Source organism: Nanorana parkeri, unplaced genomic scaffold (genome assembly GCF_000935625.1).
Source record: "Nanorana parkeri isolate BGI_ZX_2015 unplaced genomic scaffold, ASM93562v1 scaffold1841, whole genome shotgun sequence".
Classification (NCBI taxonomy): domain Eukaryota; kingdom Metazoa; phylum Chordata; class Amphibia; order Anura; family Dicroglossidae; genus Nanorana; species Nanorana parkeri.
Window position 1 is genome coordinate 159,476 of NW_017308109.1, and position 21,822 is coordinate 181,297.

At 43.7% G+C, this 21,822-nt stretch overlaps 1 protein-coding gene across 1 annotated transcript in view; it reads right to left on the reverse strand.

Moving 5' to 3' along the window:
- Positions 1-21,822, reverse strand: part of LOC108799869 (extracellular serine/threonine protein kinase FAM20C-like) — a 152,612-nt gene that overhangs the window by 114,653 nt on the left and 16,137 nt on the right. The window contains exon 2 of the mRNA XM_018571797.1: positions 10,919-11,091. Coding sequence (XP_018427299.1) covers positions 10,919-11,091 — 173 coding nt within the window. The remainder of the gene's footprint in view (positions 1-10,918; positions 11,092-21,822) is intronic.

The following is a 21,822-nucleotide window of genomic DNA, read 5'->3' on the forward strand; positions in this document are numbered from 1 at the left end:
GGTGCTTGATTGTATACACCTGTGGCCATGGATGTGATTGGAATATGGATCCAATGATTTGGAGGGGTGTCCCAATACTTTTGGAAATATAGTGTATTCCCAACGAGAAGCGATCCAATTTGGAGATTACTGCCATAGAAGGTATTCTGGTGGGCTATAGTGAACAAAGTAAGCGGGGACAGAGCTACCGGCTGTGTAGCCGGTGCATCTGCCCCAGGGCCCAAGGCTGAGGGGCCCACTAATATCCGGTCCCGGGGTCCCAATTGGAGGTGATTTTCAGTGTATTCAGTTGCCGTGAGGTCCCGGGCTTGCTCTGGACTTCAGGGCAGCCTTCTGAGGAAACACAACGGCGCTGCTTAGCATGCCGGCCCAGGGGTCCTTACAGCTCCTCCACCGGCACGCAGAGCTCCTCCACCAGCCCGCACATCTGCCCCTGTTGCCCTGGCGAGACCCTCCACATCTCCCCCCCCCACCCTTATGTGACCCTCTACACATCTGCTCTGCTGAGACCCTCCGCATCTGCCCTGGTGAGACCCTCCGCATCTGCCACTGCTGAGACCCTCCAACCGAGATATCAGGCTTACACCCCAGAGCAGCACAGAGTATGTACCAAATTCATATACTATTCTGTATTACTGTATAATGTATTGCTGGGATTTGTAGTCCTCTATAGCTTGTGCCATTCTGCATTAGAGTGTAAGCTCTTATGTATAGAGACTGATGTGACTGGCTTAGTGTTCTCTGTACAGCACTCCAGTATATGTCAGAGCTAAATAAAATTACCCAAGAAAAAATCTTGCACAGGGCCCTTTGTTCCTTAGGTCCATCACTGAATGTAAGGGATATAGAATCCTCCACCCAAAGACTGACACATTGACAATAAGTCTCAGCGTTTTTTTAGATGAGAACCCATCACCAGAAACAATGATCCCACTAAGTTGTGAAGTAAATTTGCCCAGTGAACCAGCAAAGGAAGCTGAGCAAAGTGGAGTTGCACAAGAGTCAGAAGAAAGGGTGAAACTCACAATGGATAAGTCATATTCATTGTTGAATTCTGCTGAACAACTTGAAATGAGAAGATATACTCGGGTGACAAAGGAAATCCCAACCTGCAAGACACAGAGCATACTCGAACCAACATAATGGGAAGACATGGAAAAATTAACAAAACGCAAAGTCAATCAATGGAGAAAGGCAGCAGAAGAAGAAATAAAGTCACTCCAAGAAAATAAAACTTGGACACTCACTGAGCTTTCACCGATCTCAGAACTATAGGATGCAAATGGACTTCTAAGGTTAAAGGAGAACTATGGGGTCAGTGTTTTTCCTCATAGTTCTCCTCAGGGAGTTCTCCTCTGCTTAGGGACACCCAAGAAGCAAGCCATTATTAACATTCAATATTGCTCATCAGAAGAAATGACTGCGGATGCACTCACCACGCCTTTGCCAAAGGATCGTTACAGTTTCTGAAAAGAGAAGCTAAACATCATATAGCATAACATGCGTACGGCCACTTACAGATGTGGCCACTGACACATCATTAACTTGAATGGGCTCAGCAGCTACATCTAAACAGGAAACCTGGCATTCCTGCCACAGGAATCCCTATGTTTCTGCCACACAAATGCCAGAACACCTCGTGTGAATGAGACCTAATACTTTACTTTAACACTGCCACCAATAAAGTTTGGAAAATGGGGGTTAGAATTACATAAGTTGGGTTATAATTATAACTTAAAAAAACACTGCCACACCAGGGAAGCTGGAAAAAGGGGGGGTTATATTTTGCAAACCTGCTTTTCCCAACTTCATTGGTGTGGCAGTGTTATGTTAAGTTATAACTACACTGCCACACAATAGAAGGATTACACAGTGCAATATAGCCCACTTTCCCCAGGTTCATTGGTGTGGCAGTGTAAATATACAGAGGTGCGGAATTCCTATTGCCCCATGCCTGGGACATGCAGTTCCGGACGCCGGGCAGATGTTTTTTTTTTCTGCATTTAAAAAGGTAGAAGAAACAGTGGGGCTTTAATGGCACTGAGTGGCAAGTCCAATGAACCACAAAGTTGCTTGAATAAAAATATATTATTTTATTGGATACAAAATATTGAAACCCCCACAATTTAAAATCTATAAGTACATCATGATAGGAAGATACCTCCAAAGACCACTCAGTTCCATGATTAAGGCATCTAAGATAACCATGACATGATTATAATGATTGGTGAAAAGGCATAAAAACCCGATCAATGGTTTTACAATTGCAACATTGAAAATAGTTATACATAGACCAATGTCATAATTAGTAAATAATTATATAAACCAGTCCAAGTTCATGTAAATGAATAGCCTTATCTGAAAGCAGTGGAGTGGATGATTTTCTACGCGTTTCACACATCTATCGCTTCATCAGGAAATGGAGGAAATCGACCTAATGCAGAGCCAATGGATGCAGGCACAAAGTAACAGCCAGAGCGGAGAGATCGGCACCCCCATGTGGTGGGAGATGGAAGCCAAGACCACAAGGCCGAGGCCTGCGGGTGGGCATGGGCTGGTGTGAGGGAAAAGGTTTCCCTGAGGCCTCCAACATGGAAGAGGCCTGGGATGCTGAAAGAGGAAGAGAACCGGGTCCAGTGTAGGCTCTTGAAGTACCCTGGAACTAAGTGGACTTCAGGAGCATGGTCGGTGTCTTTCCTGATTGAGGATCTGCATCCATCCTGTCTGTCTGTTATATTATTGGCTGTCGGCTGTCTACCAAGTGGATTTGCACTGATACATCTACAAAGTCTGGTGAGTCTGAAGCTTCTGATGGCTACCCCTGGACACCTAGAACCCCTATACCCTCTCTCCTCAGTGAATGTGTTCAATAAATCGTTGACTTGGCATTTTACTACCGAAGTGGACATCAGTTTATGGGCACCAGAAGTGGGTGGTTAATGCTATCGGGTGGGCAGTTGAAGATCATACCCTAGACCGATTAGAAGTGAACCCGGCAACCAGCGGCTCCTACGGGGGTAGCGCTACATGTGTGTGGATTCATTTTTTGAGAAAGTAATAGTTTAGTGGTTAGGTTGAGGTGGAATCGGCTTCCCTGAAGAGATGAGTCTTTAGGGATTGCCTAAAGGCAACCAGAGTAGGAGATAGACATACAGGTTGGGGTAGGGAGTTCTAAAAGGATGGGAGGTGTGATGGGGAAGCTAGAGAGCAGGAGGTCTTGGGAAGAGCAGAGGGGACTGTTAGGGTGATACTTTGAGACAAGTTTGGAGATATAGAGGAAAGGAGTTGCAATACTCAAGACGAGAGATAACAAGGGAGTGGATGATTGGTTTTGTGGGTGGGTGGGAATATCATGAGCTTAGTTTTTGAAAGATTGAATTCCAGAATGATATGTCAGTAAATTAGTGACATGCACGGACACTGAGGGAGTGAGTGGTGGAGTGGAGAGATATATTTTCATGTGTCATCTGCATAGAAATGGTATTGGAAGCCATGTGAGGTTATCAACTGCCCAAGAGAGGAGGTGTAGATAGAGAAGAGAAGGGGTCCAAGGACAGAGCCTTGGGGGACCCCTGCAGAATGAGCAAGAGAAGGGGAGGAGTTAGATTTGTAGGTGACACTAAAAGGGGTGCTTAGTAAGAGAGTGTAGGATAGAGCAAGAGGGTGACCGAAGTAGTGGTGAGGGAACAGGGTCCAGGGGGCAAGTGGTGCGGTGGTTGCCAGAGAAAACTTTTGTAACCTGCTCTGTGGTGACAGGGTCAAAAAGTAACAAGTGGGCTGCCTGAGGGGTAAGTGCGGATAGTTGATTGCCTTGTTCTTGGCCTACCCCCCCCCTTGCTTCGGGCCGGATACCCCACATTCAGACTCGGCTTCAGCATGTGAATATCTCCTCAGACCTTAGTGCGAATAGGTCACTGGGACTCTTACTCATGTTACACATTAGAACGGTATTGGCCTTGTTCTTCCTTGGTAGCCAGGTGACCGCACGACTAGGCCTACGTTAGGTCTGACCTAGATTTGGGGCCCTGGGTCACCTGGGACACCAACGGGGTTGCTGACATACCAATAACATATTGGTTGTTGTTGGTTACCGATAGAGACTCCTTCTATGCGATAAAAGTCCCAAGACCTTTATTTTACTGTTCCTTCTTGTTTCTGTTTGGGTATGATATACTATTTTATACTGTTGATTGTTGTCTGGGTGCACAACACCCGAGCCCAGAATGGTGGCGGGTACATCGTCTTCACCTAAGCATGCCGGTTTGGCCCATGGAAGGAGAGGTGATACTCTCGCTGAACCTGCCTACTACTGCTCCCGGCGGAGCTGATTGGAGGGGTGTTGATGGCCTCCCAGACGTGACCACCCACTGAGTCGATGATGCTGGTTAAGCTAGACCTTGCAGGGGTGAACAGGACTGGCTATGCTGACATTATTCTATGGTTATTCTCGTTTGCTTGTTAAGCTATGGATGCACCGGTCCTGTGAGATTAGTTGAGAGGCAGCAGCGGGCACACCCCCCATACACTGGTAAGCATGGCCACATCAGCGGGGTGTCAATTTGATTAGACGGTGGGGTGTGTTCTCCTGGATACACCTCACTTTGTCTATGAAGTGTCGCACACCCTGTCCGAGACATGTTGCATTGGGGTGGGGCTCGGTCTTAGGGCAGTTTTTTCCAGTAAGTGCCCTCTTCCTTTGAGTCCTCTAGGGTGGTGCCCGAGGGAGCACATCCTTGAGTTCTCATTGCTTGCCTTAGTCCCCACCTAGGTACCTTCTTTCCTAATAAGGCAGAAGGTTGTTATAATTTAGATTCGTTGTCTATCTTGTTTTTCCCATTCTCTTTCTCTCTTAACTAATTCTGCTCTGTGTATAAGCCTTCGTCTTTTCTTCCTTTCCGGACACTGTTCCTCTTCGTCCTTGTCCTCCTTCTTTCTCTCCTTCATATCTTCAATCGTTCCTCTGGTATTTATAAGCTCTATTCCCCTTAGTCTTCCTCTGTGGTTGGTTGTTCGCTAAGCGTTGCATATGGCTCAGCGGCGATGCGATGACAAGAGGGCTTTACCCACTAAACTACTATTATGGAACGTGAAGGGTCTGAACGTGCCCGAAAAGCGATCAAGGGTGCTGGTAGACTTGTGGTGACACCGGGCTCAGGTGGCATTCATGCAGGAGACCCACTTCCGCATGGCCGTTCCCAGATAGCAAGGATAACTTGCTACAAACTTGTGGCAGGGTGAAATTGTAATTTTTGTTAACTTGCTGCACATATTCCTGGCAAGTTGTAGACTTGCGGGAACACTTGCAGCACAAGTTCTAGTTGACACTTTTTGAATTTGTAGCAAATTTGCTTGGCAAGTCTACAGCAAGAGTCCTGCAGGTCTTAGCAAGAGCTCTGCAAGCTTGCTGGTCTGGAGACTTGCAATGCAGACTTGCTGTAATTGTGCAACAAAATTGTGAAGCTTGGCAGGTCTGCAATAGTTTAGCAAGTCATTTTCAAACTTGCAGCTCAATTGCTTGCTATCTGGGTTATCCCGAAACTGTCGAATTTCCGTTTCCCTCATGCATACCATAGTGCCTCTCCGGAGGCACTATGGTATGATCTGCTCTTTTTCGTGACCCCGGCCTACGATCTCACTGCCTAATTTGATGAAATAACTCTCTGCTTATGGGGAAATTTCTAACTTCAAGATTAACTTACAGAAATCGGAAGCCCTCAATTTGACAGTTCTGATTCATCGCTTAGTGGCTCTGAAGTCAGCCTTCCCTTTCCGCTGGGCAGCGCATCATATCACCTACCTGGGGGCTAAGATTACTCCATCCATGGATGGGATATTTGAGGCCAACTTTCATCCCCTCCTGGCCAAGTTCCATAAGGACCTAGCCAGATGGTCTAAAGGCAGGCTCTCGTGGTTTTAGAAGGAGCAGTGTGCTCAAAATGAACATGCTTCTGCGCCTGCTCTATCTGCTCCAAACTCTACCGATTTCGGTTCCATTGTACTTTCTAAAAATGGTGCAGAGAGAGTTTGCCAGTTTTCTCTGGTCCAATTGGACATACCGTTTGAACAAGACCCTACTGGCTTTACCCAAATCGAAGGGAGGCATCGGCTTTCTGGATCCTCTGCGATATCACCTGGCGGTACACATGGCACGGGTCTTCGAGTGGTGCAACCAGGCAACTGACAAGAGATGGGTACACGCTGTCTCCCCTGCCGGCTTACTATGGACCAATCAGGTTTTGCCTCAGGAGAGTATTACCCACCCTCTTATTGGCTGCACGATCCGAGTTCTGCGAAGTGACGGGCCTGTGCTTTCTCCCGGGACTTCACCTTCCCTTCTAACCCCAGTCATTGGCAATCCTGCCTTCCCACCGAGCCTGGAGGATAAGTCTTTTTTGCGATTTGTACGTGCTAACAAGTGATGGCACACTTCTGGTCCTCAGGGAATCTCCCGGAGCTCTAGTCCAGGGTTATACCTCCCCTGATCCGGTGGCAGGCTTTGCAACTATGCTCCTATTTACTGAGCATATCGAGTTTGTTCCCACCAAGGCATGACATCTCAGACTTTGAGGAAATATGCATCCCTCCACCACTCCAGGTTTGGCTTGGGAAGGTGGATGAGCTGCGTGTCTTAGAGGAGTTGAAGGCTGCTCTTCACCACTCAGAAGCCAAATTCCGAGAAACATGGTTTTATTGGCTGGAGTTCCTGGACTCTCCAGACTTCGGGGACCTGATGGCCCAATAGCCACCTTCGCCCCTCTAGTTGTCATCGCGCCTGCTGAGTCTGGCTTGGTATTCTTACTTCATCTTCTCCTCTGCCTTTGGTCTTTGCTGGTAGGAATTAGCCCCCTATATAGCTCCCTTATCTAGTTTGTCCAGGCAGCATAATGTCAAGGGGTGTGTATTTGGATAGCCTGACACATGAATGCCGATCATAGGTCTCCCGGACAAGTTTACAATGCCTCTGGGAGCCTTCCCTCACGTACATTCACCAAGAACAAAATGAGAGTTTTATTGTCTGACTTTTCCTTTTGTGTATATCTTGTACTTGCAATATGTTTTGACTGTCTCTTATGTACCTGGAACTGCAAGTCCGACGGGGTACAACTTTGTGTATTAAAATTTGACATAAAGAATTTACAAAAAGTAAAGTGATGAAGTAAAGTGTGATGGTGGGTCTAGTATGTTATTAGGGGAAGGTGACTGGACAGTGGAGATCTCATCCTGAATTGCATCTATCTTGTTTCTGAAATGAATGGCAATGTCCTGTACAGTGAATGAGTTAGTGGGTGGGGGGACATAGTAGAGTAGTGGTTGTCAACTTTTCTAGGGCTGGGACCCCTTGGTAACATTTAGGAATGCACCAATACTAGTATCTGTGTGGGCTCATGTGAGCTCAATGGGGCTTTCTCGCGGTCAATGGGGCTCTCTGTTGGCCAGTGTGGACTCTCTGGTGGCCAGTGTGGACTCTGTGATTGTCATGCCGGCATTCAACTCCCCTCACTCCCGCCCGCTCCCCTCTCTTTGATCCTTCTTGGCTGCCGGTGCTGCAGCGCCATCTAGCGGCACGGCCTGAGAACTGACACTGCTGCTCTAGGAGGTGGCTGAGGAGCCTCTCACCTAGCGCAGCACAAAGCATGTGGTGACCCCTTCCACAGTGGGTTGTGACCCACTTTTGGGTCGCGACACACAGGATGAGAACCACTGTAGTAGAGAGTTAAACGTAGAAAAGAGTTGACCAGGTCTAGATGAGAGTGTGTTACTGAGGGTGACAAAATAAGTCGGTTGGCAACACGGATGGCAGCTTTAAACAGGGGGGAAGTCTTGCAGAGACCTAGCTTACACCACACTTGCTCAAGAGCATGGCTATGTCTTTTAAGATCACTGATTTCTTTTGTTTGCCATGGCTGTAGTGGATGCTGTCTAAGTCTGTGTGTAGTGAGGGGAGCCAAGGAGTCTAGGGAGGATGAGCGTGAGCTGTTGAAGACAGAAATAGCCAGGTCAGGGCAGGACAGGGATGAGATTTTGTCATAGAGGTAGTCAGTAGCAGAGTAGAGAAGGGTTGAAGTGGCAAAGGTTTCTCTGGGTAGCAGTGTGCTGATTAGGGGGATTCAGGGTTGGGGACAAGGTGAACATGAAACTAACAAGGTTGTGGTCCTAGAGAGGAAAAGGGGAGTTGGAGAGGTTGCAAGGAGTGCATAGGTGCGAGAACACAAGATCTATTATGTTGACAATTGTCATCGAAGTCAGTAGGAGTGCGTGTTTATTGTATTAGGTCAAAAGAAGAGGTTAGGTTGAGAAGTTGAGTGGTAGCCGGGGTGTTAGTGTTAGTAGCAATGTTAAAGTCACCCAGAATGATAGGGGGTATTACAGATGCGAGAAAGTAGGGTAGCCTGGCAGAGAAGTAATCAAGAAAGCAAGATACCGGTCCAGGAGGCCGATAAACTACGGCAATCCTTAGAGAAACTGGAGAAAATAGGCAAATACAGTGGGCTCCACAAGAGGAGAGGGATAGAGAGGGAGGCGAAGGCAGAACTTGAAAAGTGCATTGTGGGGATGGGATGATTCCCACTCCACCTCCTTTACATCCATTGGCTCTGGGTGAGTGCATCCAGTGGAGGCCACCATGGGAAAGTGCAGCAGGGAAGGCAGAGTCATATTCCTGAAGCCAGAGAAAAAAAAAATTTGGGGTTAGGGTTTGTGGATTGCGGCTGCTGCCAGAGGAAAGGCAGTGCTGGTTTGAGGGGGGAATATTAGAAAACAGAGGATTGGAAGAAATATCCCCAGAAGTCAGGAGAAGCATAAGGGTGAGTGAAGTGAAATGAGAGCGAGTTTTATATGAGCGCACATGCCCCAGTGTCCTGGAGGTAACCCTAGCATGTGGGTACAGAATGAGCAGGAGGTAATGAGTGCAGTAATAATAGGGAGAGGGCAGGAGAAAGGGTGAAATATATAATTTGTGTGTGTGTGGGGGGGGGTGGGTAAAGGAAAGAAAGTTCAAGAAGAGGAGACACAATTGTGAAAAGGAATGGTAGAGAAAGCATGTCAAGGGATAAAGAGTAGTAATCAGTTTTGGACAGAGCGAGGTGGATGGGGAAAAATAGGATCACCTGCAGTCTGTCAGGAGCATTGTTGCCATATTTTTGTGCCTTCTCCAAGTGCCTTATCTAAGTCCCAGCTGTGAAGCAGGAAGCACTGAGAGCACATCGCTTCCTGATTCACTGATCACGGAGCAGATTTCATTCTTTGAGATTCTTAAATCTGCTTATGCTCTCCATCCTGAATGTATTTTCTGTGGTCCCGGGCCCCAGAGGAGCAGGGGACCCCAAAAACCATGGCTGGGGGGTGGGGAGGGGGTTTAGCACAGTAGTAGCAGGAAAGTACATGCTGCCAATCAATTGTATACAGCATTGCACCTGACCATGCCTACCTCTTCCCCAGGCCCCATAGCTGCCACATGGGTCGCTATGGTGGTAGTTCCACCACTGCTTGGGGCTGACCTGACGTTTGAATTGTATAGATTGAGGCTGATCTGATGTGTGAAATGTATGGCTTAGAGCTAATCTGAGGGCTGAAGTATATGGGCTAGAACTGATCTGAGGTCTGAATCTTATGGATTGGGGCTGATCTTAGATCTGAATTATATGGCCTGGGGCTAATCTGAGGTCTTTATGCAATACTGTAAAGCTGATTTACAGCAGATAACTCAGAAGTGTGTGTGCCGCTGAAATTAACATCCTACAGGCCAAATATACCAAAGCAAAGCTGCGAAAAACAGGAATAGGTATCACGCTGAAACACACTGATATAAGTTCAGTTTACTTCTCAGTACATGTAAATATGAACATGTTTTGTGTGTGCACTAGTTAATCAATTTTTGCATTCATTATCGTAGTGCTAATGGCAAGTTATTATATAAAAATGAATGAGTTTAACTTTCCATTATCAGAAGACCTATAAGTGTAAAAATTTGAAGCTAAGCATGCTATTGCTCACTGGCAATCCGCTTGTCTAATGCTTTTAAAAATGATACTTGATATGGAAAACTTTGATGACTCCTGCCTAAAGTAAAACTGTCTTAGAAAAACTGCAATTGATCACCTCCTTTAGAAAATGATAGTTGCCTGGTTGTCATCCTAATCCACTGGCTTCAAAACTTTCCTAAGCTAAAGATCCAAGATACAAATGCTAATCAGGAAAGTCAGGGAAAGGTATTAACCTGCATTCCTGTTGCAGATCGATGACTTTAACCCACTGAAGCAAAAGGGTCAATATGAGAGGCAGGCTGCTAGCACTTTTAGTAGGGAAAGTCAATAGTGGCTGTTTGAGTTATGACAGATTTCCTATACCCCACACAGCAAATTATCATGATCTCTGTTACATATGTGATAAATAAGGACAGATAAAAAACAAAGACCTAAAGTTGGCTATAAACTGGTAGATTTTGGTACGAATGTTTATACAAACAATCTTGTCAGAACATTCAATACCAGAGACTTGACAAACGTTTAAAATCCTATTTGGTTTTATCATCCGATATTGGAAATAAATGGACATTTCCATCCTGCTTTGTTAATTTGACCCTAATAATTATTAGAAAGTAGAACAAACTAGCACTTCAGTCCTGGTGGAGTTGAGAGTGCAATTGGATATGACATTGACTTTATCTTTTCTCAATTTTACACCTAATGGTGATATAAATGTCTCTTCAACACAATTTGACTATGGCACTTTGTTATAAGAACGCTTACCGCTGCTGTGTCAGCAGGCTAATTCCTTTATCCAGCTATTATTCATTGCTATTTGGAAAACCAATAAAAGTTTGTGAAAGAAAATAGAACAAACATTCTAAAAACATTTTTTTTCCAACCAAATTCTACTGGCGTATGACCAGCTTTAGTATGAGAAGGAATGTACTTACCAGAGTTAAGGATGCGGTGTGTAGACATCTCTTTCAGCAAGATGGGAATAAAAGGGTCTTGCCTAGGGTATAGCTCATAGCGGTTGATTCCTATGTGGAACTTAAGCCATGTGGGATAAGTGTCAGAAGCAGCTTCACCTGCTGGTAGGATGAACTTCATTCCAGCACTGACCCTGTGATGAAATGTAAGAATGGCACGTGTTATGGATTTCATTTAAATATTTTAATAATTGATATCAGAAATATAATGTACATCTTTTAATAATTAACTTCTAAGAAATTGTTTTCTAAAATGATATAACATTATTGAAACCTTATAATATTATACAGTATTTTGGTATATGTTTATTATAGCCAGGTATGTGATTGGATTCAGGTGTTCCAATCACCTATATGGCCACAGGTGTATACAATCAAGCACCTAGGCATGCAGACTGCTTCTACAAACATTTGTGAAAAAATGGGTCGCTCTCAGGAGCTCAGTGAATTCAAGGGTGGTACCGTGATAGCTTGCCACCTGTACAATAAGTCCATCCGTGAAATTTCCTTGCTACTAAACATTCCACGGTCAACTGTTAGTGGTATTATAACAAAGTGGAAGCAACTGGGAATAACAGCAACTCAGCCACAAAGTGGTAGGCCAAGTAAAGTTACAGAGCGGGGTCAGCGCACAGTGCGCAGAAGTCGCAAACTGTCTGCAGGGTTAATAGCAACAGACTTCCAAACTTCGTGTGACCTTCAGATTGGCACAACAGTGCATAGAGAGCTTCATGGAATGGGTTTTTATGGCCGAACAGCTGCATCCAAGCCTTACATCACCAAGTGCAATGCAAAGCGTCGGATGCAGTGGTGTAAAGCACACCGCCACTGGACTCTAGAGAAGTGTAGACGTGTTCTCCAGAGTGACGAATCATGCTTCTCTGTCTGGCAATCCGATGGACGTGTCTGGGTTTGGTGGTTGTCAGGAGAATAGTACTTGCCTGACTGCATTGTGCCAAGTGTAAAGTTTGGTGGAGGGGGGATTATGGTGTTGGGTTGTTTTTCAGGGGTTGGGCTTGGCCACTTAGTTCCAGTGAAGGGAACTCTTAAGGCATCAGCATACCAAAACATTTTGGACTATTTCATGCTCCCAACTTTGTGGGAACAGTTTGGGGATGGCTCCTTCCTGTTCCAACATGACTGCGCAACAGTGCACAAAGCAAGGTCCATAAATAAATGGATGAGTGAGTTTGGGGTGGACGAACTTGACTGGCCTGCACAGAGTCCTGACCTCAACCCGATATAACACCTTTGTGATGAATTAGAGCGGAAACTGTGAGCCAGGCCTTCTCGTCCAACAACAGTACCTGACCTCACAAATGCACTTCTGGAAGAAGGACGGTCAAACATTCCCATAGAAACACTCCTAAACCTGTGGACAGCCTTCCCAGAAGAGTTGAAGCTGTTATAGCTGCAAAGGGTGGGCAAACTCAATATTGAACCCTACGGAGTAAGACTGGGATGCCATTAAAGTTCATGTGTGTGTAAAGGCAGGCATCCCAATACTTTTAGCAATATAGTGTATATTATAAGAGACTACATTACAGTAAATTATTTCTTGTAGCTCTTGCTATTTTTTTTTAAAGATCTAAGCACTTTAAATATATGCCGATATGCCAAGAAAAAAGGGCAAATATAAGGATTTGTACGACTTTGACAAGGGCTAAATTGTGATGGCTAAACAATGGGACAGAGCAACTGCAAGACTGCAACTCTTGTGGGATGTTCCCAGTCTGCAGTGGTCAGGACCTACCAAAAGTGCTCCAAGTAAGGAAGACCGGCTGAACTAGCGACAGGGTTATGGTTGACCAAGGCTCATTGATGCATGTGGGGAGCCTGTGTAGTTCGATCCAATAGAAGAGCTACTGTAGCTCATACTGTTGAAAAAGTTAATGCTCATTTTGATAGGTGTCTAAACACACAGTGCAGTTTGTTGCATATAAGGCAGCGTAGCCGCAGACCGGTCAGGGTTACCTGGGGTAGAGATGGCACCAGGATGCACTATGGGAAGAAGGAAAGCTTACAGAGGCAGTGCGATACTTTTGGCAATGTTGTGCTGGGAGATGTTACTTTGACATGTACCATTTATCTAAACATTGCTGTTGACCAAGTACACCCCTTCATAGAAATTGTTTTCCCTGATGGCAGTGGCCTCTTTCAGCAGGATAATGGGCCCTGCTACATAGCAAAAATGGTTCAAGAATGGTTACTACCTACTCAACGAACCTACTCAATATTAAGCGGGTGATCATAATGTTATGGTTGATCGGTGTATGCAAAACATTGAACTGGATGGAACAAAATCCCATTACAGTTCCCAGAGAAAATCCCAGTGTAGTTACAGCTCATAGGTGGCAATGGTCATAATTAATTCATAATAAAGTAAAACATGGACTCAATCTCTAATCTAACTGTAGAACCTCTTAAACTAACCACATACAGCTAAATTTTCTCCTGTCGGACCGCAGGCTAAACAAGAGAAAATCAATAGATTACCCCATCCATGCTAAACAATGCGAGTGTAGGAATCTCCGCTGCTGGCTATTGGCCAGATGCATGAATACCCAAAGAGTGACTGCATCTGATAGGGTTCAGTCACTGTTTGGTCAATGTTCATATTGGCTTTTGTCGAGTCGAGTGGTTCTGACAGGCACACCCACGGCCTGAATTTGAGCCCTGTACGCTAGCTTTAGGAGTATATTATATAGCAAGGGTAAACTTGGGTATTTTCAATCTGCTGGAGTGTTTACTGTTCAATTACTTAGCCTTTTATACAACTTCAGCCAAATAGTGGAACTGATCTCCAGAGCATAGGCGTCTCTACAGGGGGGCAAGGGGGAGCAATTGCCCCCCCCCCTAGGTTATTCCTTGCCCCCCCGTGTGCCCCCCCCGCTGAAAACGGCCGCAGACCTTACTAGTGATCACCGCTAGATCACCCGGGAACGATGTGCCTCCTCCCTGCAGGGATGAAAGCAGGTGAAGAGAGCAGATTTTTAGTGCTCTGGACCCTATACATTTTTTTTCAGAATCCAACACTTCTAACATGATTATAAAACACTGGTTGCTTTTAACTGAGGATGTATTTTAACTGACCAGTATCGGTAATGGTGCCAATATTGGGCATTTTCACAAGTACTCATGAAATGCCCCATTACTAAATACCAATACCAGCCCTGTAAATTTTTAAACAGGAGCAGCTGCTGTAAGGTCCCGCGCTTGCTGAGGACCTTGGCAGCCTGTTGGTGTGACCACACAGCCCTGGTCAAACGCTGCACACAGCCCTGGTGAGACCGAGTATGTAGCTTCATATTATTCTGCATTGCTGTATTATGTATTACTGGAATTTGTAGTCCTCTATAGCTGAAGGTATTCTGCATTGCTGTTTAATGTATTTCTGGAATTTTGTAGTCACTCTACAGCTGGGAGTCAGTGGCAGAACTACCAGGGTCACAGCAGTTGCAGATGAGACTGGGCCCTGGCGCTCCACCACTGTCCTAAAATCATTAGTCTGTATTGTTTTAGTAAAACTGTCACATGACCCAATAAAAAAATTAAAAAAAGATATCAGTAATTGGTATCGGTGAGTACTTGAGGAAAAGTATCTGTACTCATACTCGATCTTGAAAAAATGGTATCGGTGCATCCCTACTTTTAACCCTGTCAAATGATGAAGGTAATCCATACAGAGAACATAAGAGAGGTAAGTTCTAATATTATTTAATGCTTCAACCAAACCTAGGTTTAACCTACGCTATCGAATACTTTAAAAAGCACAGAATTCAGCAAATTATATCGCAGAATATCAGTGCATTTTAAAAATGTAACTAACTGGGCAATACTATGGCAGATGAGGTTTAATGTTGATAAATGCGAAGTAATGTACTTTGGACATAAAAATAAACAAATAGGCTATACAATCATGGGTATGCCGCTAGGGAAGTCAGAAATAGAAAAAGATTTGGGGGTCATTGTAGACCACAAACTGAATGGTAGCTTGCAGTGCCAAGCTGCGGTAAACAAAGCTAGCAGGGTCTTGTCCTGTATTAAGAAGGGGATGTATTGCAGGGACAAGTCTATAATTGTGCCTCTATATAGATCGTTGGTTCGGCCACATCTGGAGTACGCGGTCCAGTTTTGGTCGCCGGTACTGAGAAGGGATGTCCTTGAACTGGAGAGAGTCCAGCGGAGGGCAACAAAACTAATTAGGGGAATGGAGGACCAGAGCTATGAGACAAGGCTTCTGACCTTAAACATGTTTACGCTGGAATTAAGGAGATTAAGGGGGGATATGATTTTCATGTACAAGATGTTCAATGGTGACAGCAACATTGGCAACAAACTGTTTGAGATTAACTCCATTACAAAGACTAGAGGCCACCACCTAAAGTTGGTGGAGAAAAAATTCCAGCACAATGGGCGAAGAGGGTTCTTTACAGTAAGAGCGGTTAAGGTCTGGAACTCACTGCCATCGGCAGTGATTTCAGCCAAGAGTGTAGATTTGTTCAAGAAACGTTTGGACAATTTCTTGAGGGACCGTAATATCCAGGGATACCAGTATCCCTAAGAATGAGATGATGCGTGGACCTATATGGGTTGGACTTGATGGATGTATGTCTTTATTCAACCCCAAATACTATGTAACTATATGTAACTACTATGTAACGCGGGCATTAGCGAGAAAAGTGGGAAGCGCAAGATTCAAAGCAGATGATCTTCTGAAAATGTAACGGAGAAAGGTGTAAATGAAACATTACACAATTCTTAAAGAATGTATCTCATGCTTCCTGGCAGAACAGTTCCAGTCTTCGAATATTCTGAAATGCTGAAATGCATATTTTAGATCATTTCAGATACGGTCTCTGTTATCCGGTATTCAACTAACCAGACCTCTCATCTAACCAGAAAACAAAATCCCTTGTGTACTCACTGTTCTGCTGATCTGCGGCATGTATCATCCTGGAAACGATTGTGTGCCTATATGTCTTAATTTGTTTTAAGTATGTCTATTTGTCTCAATTTGCTCTTGATTACTGCATTTCAATATTAATATTAAGGCAATACAGAGTTTGTTATGGTATGGTGTAGTATGGGGCAGGGCTCAAAATTGCCACACGCCTGCTCGCATTTGGCGAGTAAAAATAAAGTGAGGACCGCAAGCTGGTACTATGTGGCCCGCAGCCAGCTGACATGTCAGGCACACGGTCGCAGATCGCATACCTGACTTGCGGGAGCAGCTCCACAGTCTGCATCTGTGTCGGATGCAGACAGCATAGCAGCTCCTGTCAGCTCTGGCTTCCTTCGGCCAGAGCTCTGACAGTTCTGAGCTCCGGCCGAAAGAAAGAATGTATGTGAGGAGGATCGATCCCTGGTTATCTGGGGGTGATTAGTGAGATCTGCTGCAGACCTCACTAATCACCCCCAGATAAACAGGGATCGATCCTGCTCACAGCCTCCTCCCTGCAAAGACGTGAACAGGTGAGGGGGCACGGGGGAGGGTTGAGTGTATTATCATTTTGTGTGGGAGGGGTTAATAAGGGGGAGTGTATTATTTTATGTGTGGGGGTATATTATTTTATGTGGGGGGGTTAATAAGGGGGAGTATATTATTTTATGTGTGTGGGGGGTTAATAAGGGGGAGTATATTATTTTATGTGTGTGGGGGGTTAATAAGGGGAAGTATATTATTTTATGTGTGTGTGGCAAGGCATGAATGAGAGCACATTATACAAACAGATCTGCATACCTGAAGATTTATAATTGTATGTCATCCTTTTTTTTTTAAACCAGTTAGTGATATGATGATTATGTCCAAAACTGATATTTTATCTAATAAACTCTTTTTGTAATTGGAATACTTGTCCCGATCCTCTGTTAACCCTTTTTAAACCAGCCACTCTTGTTAGGTGGTTTATCTTTTTGGTATATATGGTGCTGGGGACATCCTAAAACATTTAATGTGAAAATCGCTTAATGTAGCTTAATGTACCATAATGTGCCTAAAACTCAATCAATTGCCTTGAAACTTTGCACAACCCAGGTGCTCGGCTTCCCAAACCTATCCTGGAAGTTTCATGGTTACCCACAAGGCAAATTAGTGACATTAAGCTTGTTTTTTGGGGAGCTTAATGTGGCTTAACGTACAAAATACAACTTAGATGTTAACCAATTTCCCCCAAACTTACCATACTACAAGACTCTATCTATGCCAGCATATTCTAAAGATTTGGGGTAATTTGATAAAACATACCAAAAGTTATTCACATTAAACTATTTTATTACAATCCTAAAACATTTAATGTGAACAGCTTAATGTAAAAAGAGCTTAATGTGTAAAAAAGTATCTAAACCTCAATCAAATGCCTTGCAACTTTGCACAACCCAAGTGCTCAGCTTCCCAAACCTATCCTGGAAATTTCATGGATTTTGGTTACCCACAGGGCAAATGAGTGACATTAAGCTTGTTTTTTGGGGAGCTTAATGTCGCTTAAAGTACAAAAAACAACTTAGATGTTAACCAATTTCTCCCAAACTTCCAATACCACACGACTCTATCTATGCCAACATATTCTGAAGATTTGGGGTCAATTGATAAAACATACCAAAAGTTATTCACATTAACCCCTTCATGACTGAGCTTGTTTTTAGTTTCTGTTCGTAAATGACTGACACACTTTTGACATTTTTGCTGTGTGATTCTTCCATGTCAGTAATATACTTTCTTACAAAGTGCACCCACACATATTATAGATTGTTTTTTAGAGGACAGATAGGGCTACATATTTATATCACATATGTGTGTCTAACACCTCACTTAGGACAAATAAAATATAAAACAAAGAGGAAAAAACATTAAAAAAACACTTTTTTTCCCAGTTTTGATTTGTAGTATTTTTAGCATTTTTTCAGCACAACTAAAAAAAAAAATGCAATAAATACATTCATTTATTTGTCCTTTATTTTTTTTTACACTTTTTTTTTCTTTACACTTTTCACTATTTTTATTTTTTTTTACACTTTTCACTATTTTTTTAAAACTTTTAAAATGTGTATTTTATTTATTTAATTATATCAAGCAGTCATTGTGAATGAATCTCACTATTACTGCTTGATAAATTAATAAATTTTTTGGTTATTATTAGGCTGCTTCAAACTTCAGAACAGCCAATAGTAAGTTAGTGACACTGATCCTGCAGCAGTTCAGGATTCAGCTGTCACTAAGGCTTGGTTCACACCTTGGCGTTTCATGTATGCACGTTTTACACGCGTTTTTTACTGACGTTTTTCAGGTGTATTGTGAAGCTTTTTTTACATTATAAAACGCGTGTTTTACGCGCGTTTTTTGATAGACTAAACAGGCGTCCAATGAAAATGAATTCCGGGATTTATCCAATGGGAAAAACTTCTTGAGTCGCAGCATTTCCTTTCCCTGTTTCTTTGTCTGAAAAGGACCGTGTGCTGTGTGAAGTTCCTTTGTTGGAGAGGAGAGTGTGCTGAGTGGAGCTATTATGGATCTTGTCAAGCGACGACGAAGTGCAGCAATCATTGCGGCTGTGCGCCTTATTCATTTGAGGAGAAAGAGACAGAGCAGGCGAAGGTTCTGGGTCCATCCTATAATTGTCAACCGCCCACAAAGAGGTCAATTCTGGGCGATGTATGAGAACCTCCATGGCCATGAGGAGAAATTATTTTCGTATGCACGCATGTCCATAAACAGGTTAGTACACATACAATGCTTGTTGATTATTATTGATAGAAATGTTAATGATAACAAATGAAGTTAATTGCTAGTTTTGACATGGCCGAACCACTTCGGTACTCCCTCTCTTTGCGCCGGTGTCGAGTAAATGCATCCTTAACGCTTTTCCACTTGTTTTTGATGATATCGACTGTGAAAACAAAATGTGTACATTAACTAATTATTGCTTTTATCTTTCATTTCTTAGGTATTTAGCTACTGGTCAGTCTTTTGCAAGTCTTCACTACGCGTTCATGATTGGCAAATCCACTGCAAGTAAGATCATCCACGAGACCTGCTGTGCCATTTGGGATGTCCTCCGTGATGTGGTCATGTCCAAGCCCACCAAGGAGGAGTGGGTGCAAATTGCGGAACTTTTTGCCACGTCATGCAATTTTCCGAACTGTCTAGGAGCGATAGACGGAAAGCACATCCGCATCATAAAGCCTATAGGGAGCGGCAGTCATTTCTTTAACTACAAGACATTTTTTTCTATTGTTCTTTTTGCCGTAGCAGATGCGAACTACAGCTTCCGCTATATTGACGTGGGATCCTACGGCAGCAGCTCAGACTCGGCGGTATTTGCCCATTCGGACTTTGGGCTCATGCTGCGCCACGGTGATCTGGACCTCCTGGGTAACACCGCGCTGCCAGGCACCGCTCAACCTGCAATGCCCTATGTATTCGTAGGAGACGAAGCATTTGCTCTTGGTGAGCATTTAATGAGGCCCTACTCCAGTCGCGTGCTGAGTCTGGAGAAGAGGGTCTTCAATTATAGGCTCACCAGAGCACGCAGGGTTGTGGAGTGTGCCTTTGGCATACTCTCCAATAAATGGCGCTTCCTGCACTCGCCAATCAATCTTAAAATAGAAAACGCCATCTCTGCGGTGAAGGCAGCTTGTGTCCTTCACAATTTTGTGCGTCGCAGAGATGGCTTTCTATTTGATGATTCATTGGTGCAACAACTTCTTCCCATGAACGTCGCCTGATGCGTCGATTCTTGTAATCTCCATGCCTCATGTCGATGTCGTACAGACATGGTTTTGTCTTCACGACACGAATTAATGCCTCTGTATCGAGCAGCTGGGTTGTAGCTTCACCTTCCTCCATTTTGCTGCTTCCTCTTCGGCCGAAAAAGACTGGGGTGGAGTCTATGACCATGTGCTGAACGGGCGTTATAAGAGCGATTTGAGATGACGAAAACGCGCAAACACGATTTACGTCCGTTCACGTCGAAGTCTATGGCCGCGAACGCGCTACAAAACGGACCAATACGCCGCAAAGAAGCTCATGGACCTTTTCAGGCGTAGTCCGTTTTGTGGCGCGTTCTGACGGGCATAAAAACGGAAAGGTGTGAAACAATACCCATCAGAACAATGGGATTTTCATGTTTGTACGTTTTGTTGAGCGTTGATAGAGCGTTGAACGCGCGACAAAACGTAAAGGTGTGAACGAGGCCTAAAAGTTTTCTGAACGTTCCAACAACGATCAGAAAACTGAAACATTCTTCTTTCAGGAATAGATACATTATTCCTGAAAGTGAAAGAAAAAAAAAAGCCAGTATACGATCTGAGAGAGATATCTCTAGATCTATACGAGGTGTCAGAATGCCGGCTTTTGCCGGCATGTTTGCCTGCTCTGCTTTGACTCTCGGACACCCGATATAAAGGTATCAGGTGTCTGAAAAAGGTTAACCCTTTCATTAATGAATGCCTCTATACTGAGGCATCCATTAATGAATGGTAACCACTGATTCTCAGCGGTTACCAGCCCTCTAATGCAGCAAATAACTAGTCACGTACAGTGTACGTGAGGAGTCATTTGGTGCCTTTTGTGGCAGGACGTACAGTGTACGTCTCCTGTCACGAAGGGGTTAAACTATTTTATTACATTCCTGGAAAACATTTAGCTTAATGTAAGAAGAGCTTAATGTACCATATTGTGCCTAAAACTCAATCAATTGCCTTGAAACTTTGCACAACCCATGTGCTCAGCTTTCCAAACCTATCCTGGAAGTTTCATGGATTTTGGTTACCCACAAGGCAAATTAGTGACATTAAGCTTGTTTTTTGGGGCGCTTAATGTGGCTTAACGTACAAAATACAACTTAGATGTTAACCAATTTCCCCCAAACCTACCATACTACAAGACTCTATCTATGCCAGAATATTCTAAAGATTTGGGGTAATTTGATAAAACATACCAAAAGTTATTGACATTAAATTATTTTATTACAATCCTAAAACATTTAATGTGAACAGCTTAATGTAAAAAGAGCTTAATGTGTAAAAAAATAGGACTGGTAATGATTACAATTTTCGTGTTGGATTAATCGAAATTTTTTTTAATCGATTAATTCCGATTAATTATAACGCACATACAGATCCAACTACATTGGCCTATAAACATACATTGGCCTATAAACATACAGCACAGCAATTAAGTAATAAAATGAACTAGGATCACACAATACATATGTATACCGCAATGCTGTACAGAGAACACTGAGCCAGTCACATCAGTCTCTGTACAGAGGTGTTTACACGCTAATGTCCCCCCACAATCACACACTATGATTATACATGTATATAGCTCTGGCATATACCGCAGCGCTGTACAGAGAACACTGAGCCAATCACATCACTCGAGCTTGGAGCGGTGGAAGCAAAAAAAAAAAAGAAGTGTGGTGTGCAATATAGTAAAATTATACAGCAATCAATGCAGAATGGCACTGGCTATAGAGGACTACAAATCCCAGCAATAATACATTATATACAACGCAATGCAGAATACCAGCAGCTATATAGGACTACAAATCCCAGCAATAGTACATTATAGTATAATTTCGCCGTATAATCATTATACAATGCACTGCAGAATACCATCAGCTATAGAGGACTACAAATCACAGCAATAATACATTATACAGCACAATAAAGAATACCACCAGCTATAGAAGAATACAGCAAATCCCAGCAATACAATATACATACAGTGTACAATGTATTGCTGGGATATGAGGTCCTCTATAGCTGATGGTATACAGAGCAATTAACCATCAGCTATAGAGGAATACAACAAATCCCAGCAATACATTTTTACAGCATGTGGGGGGGGGGGGGGTGCGGGG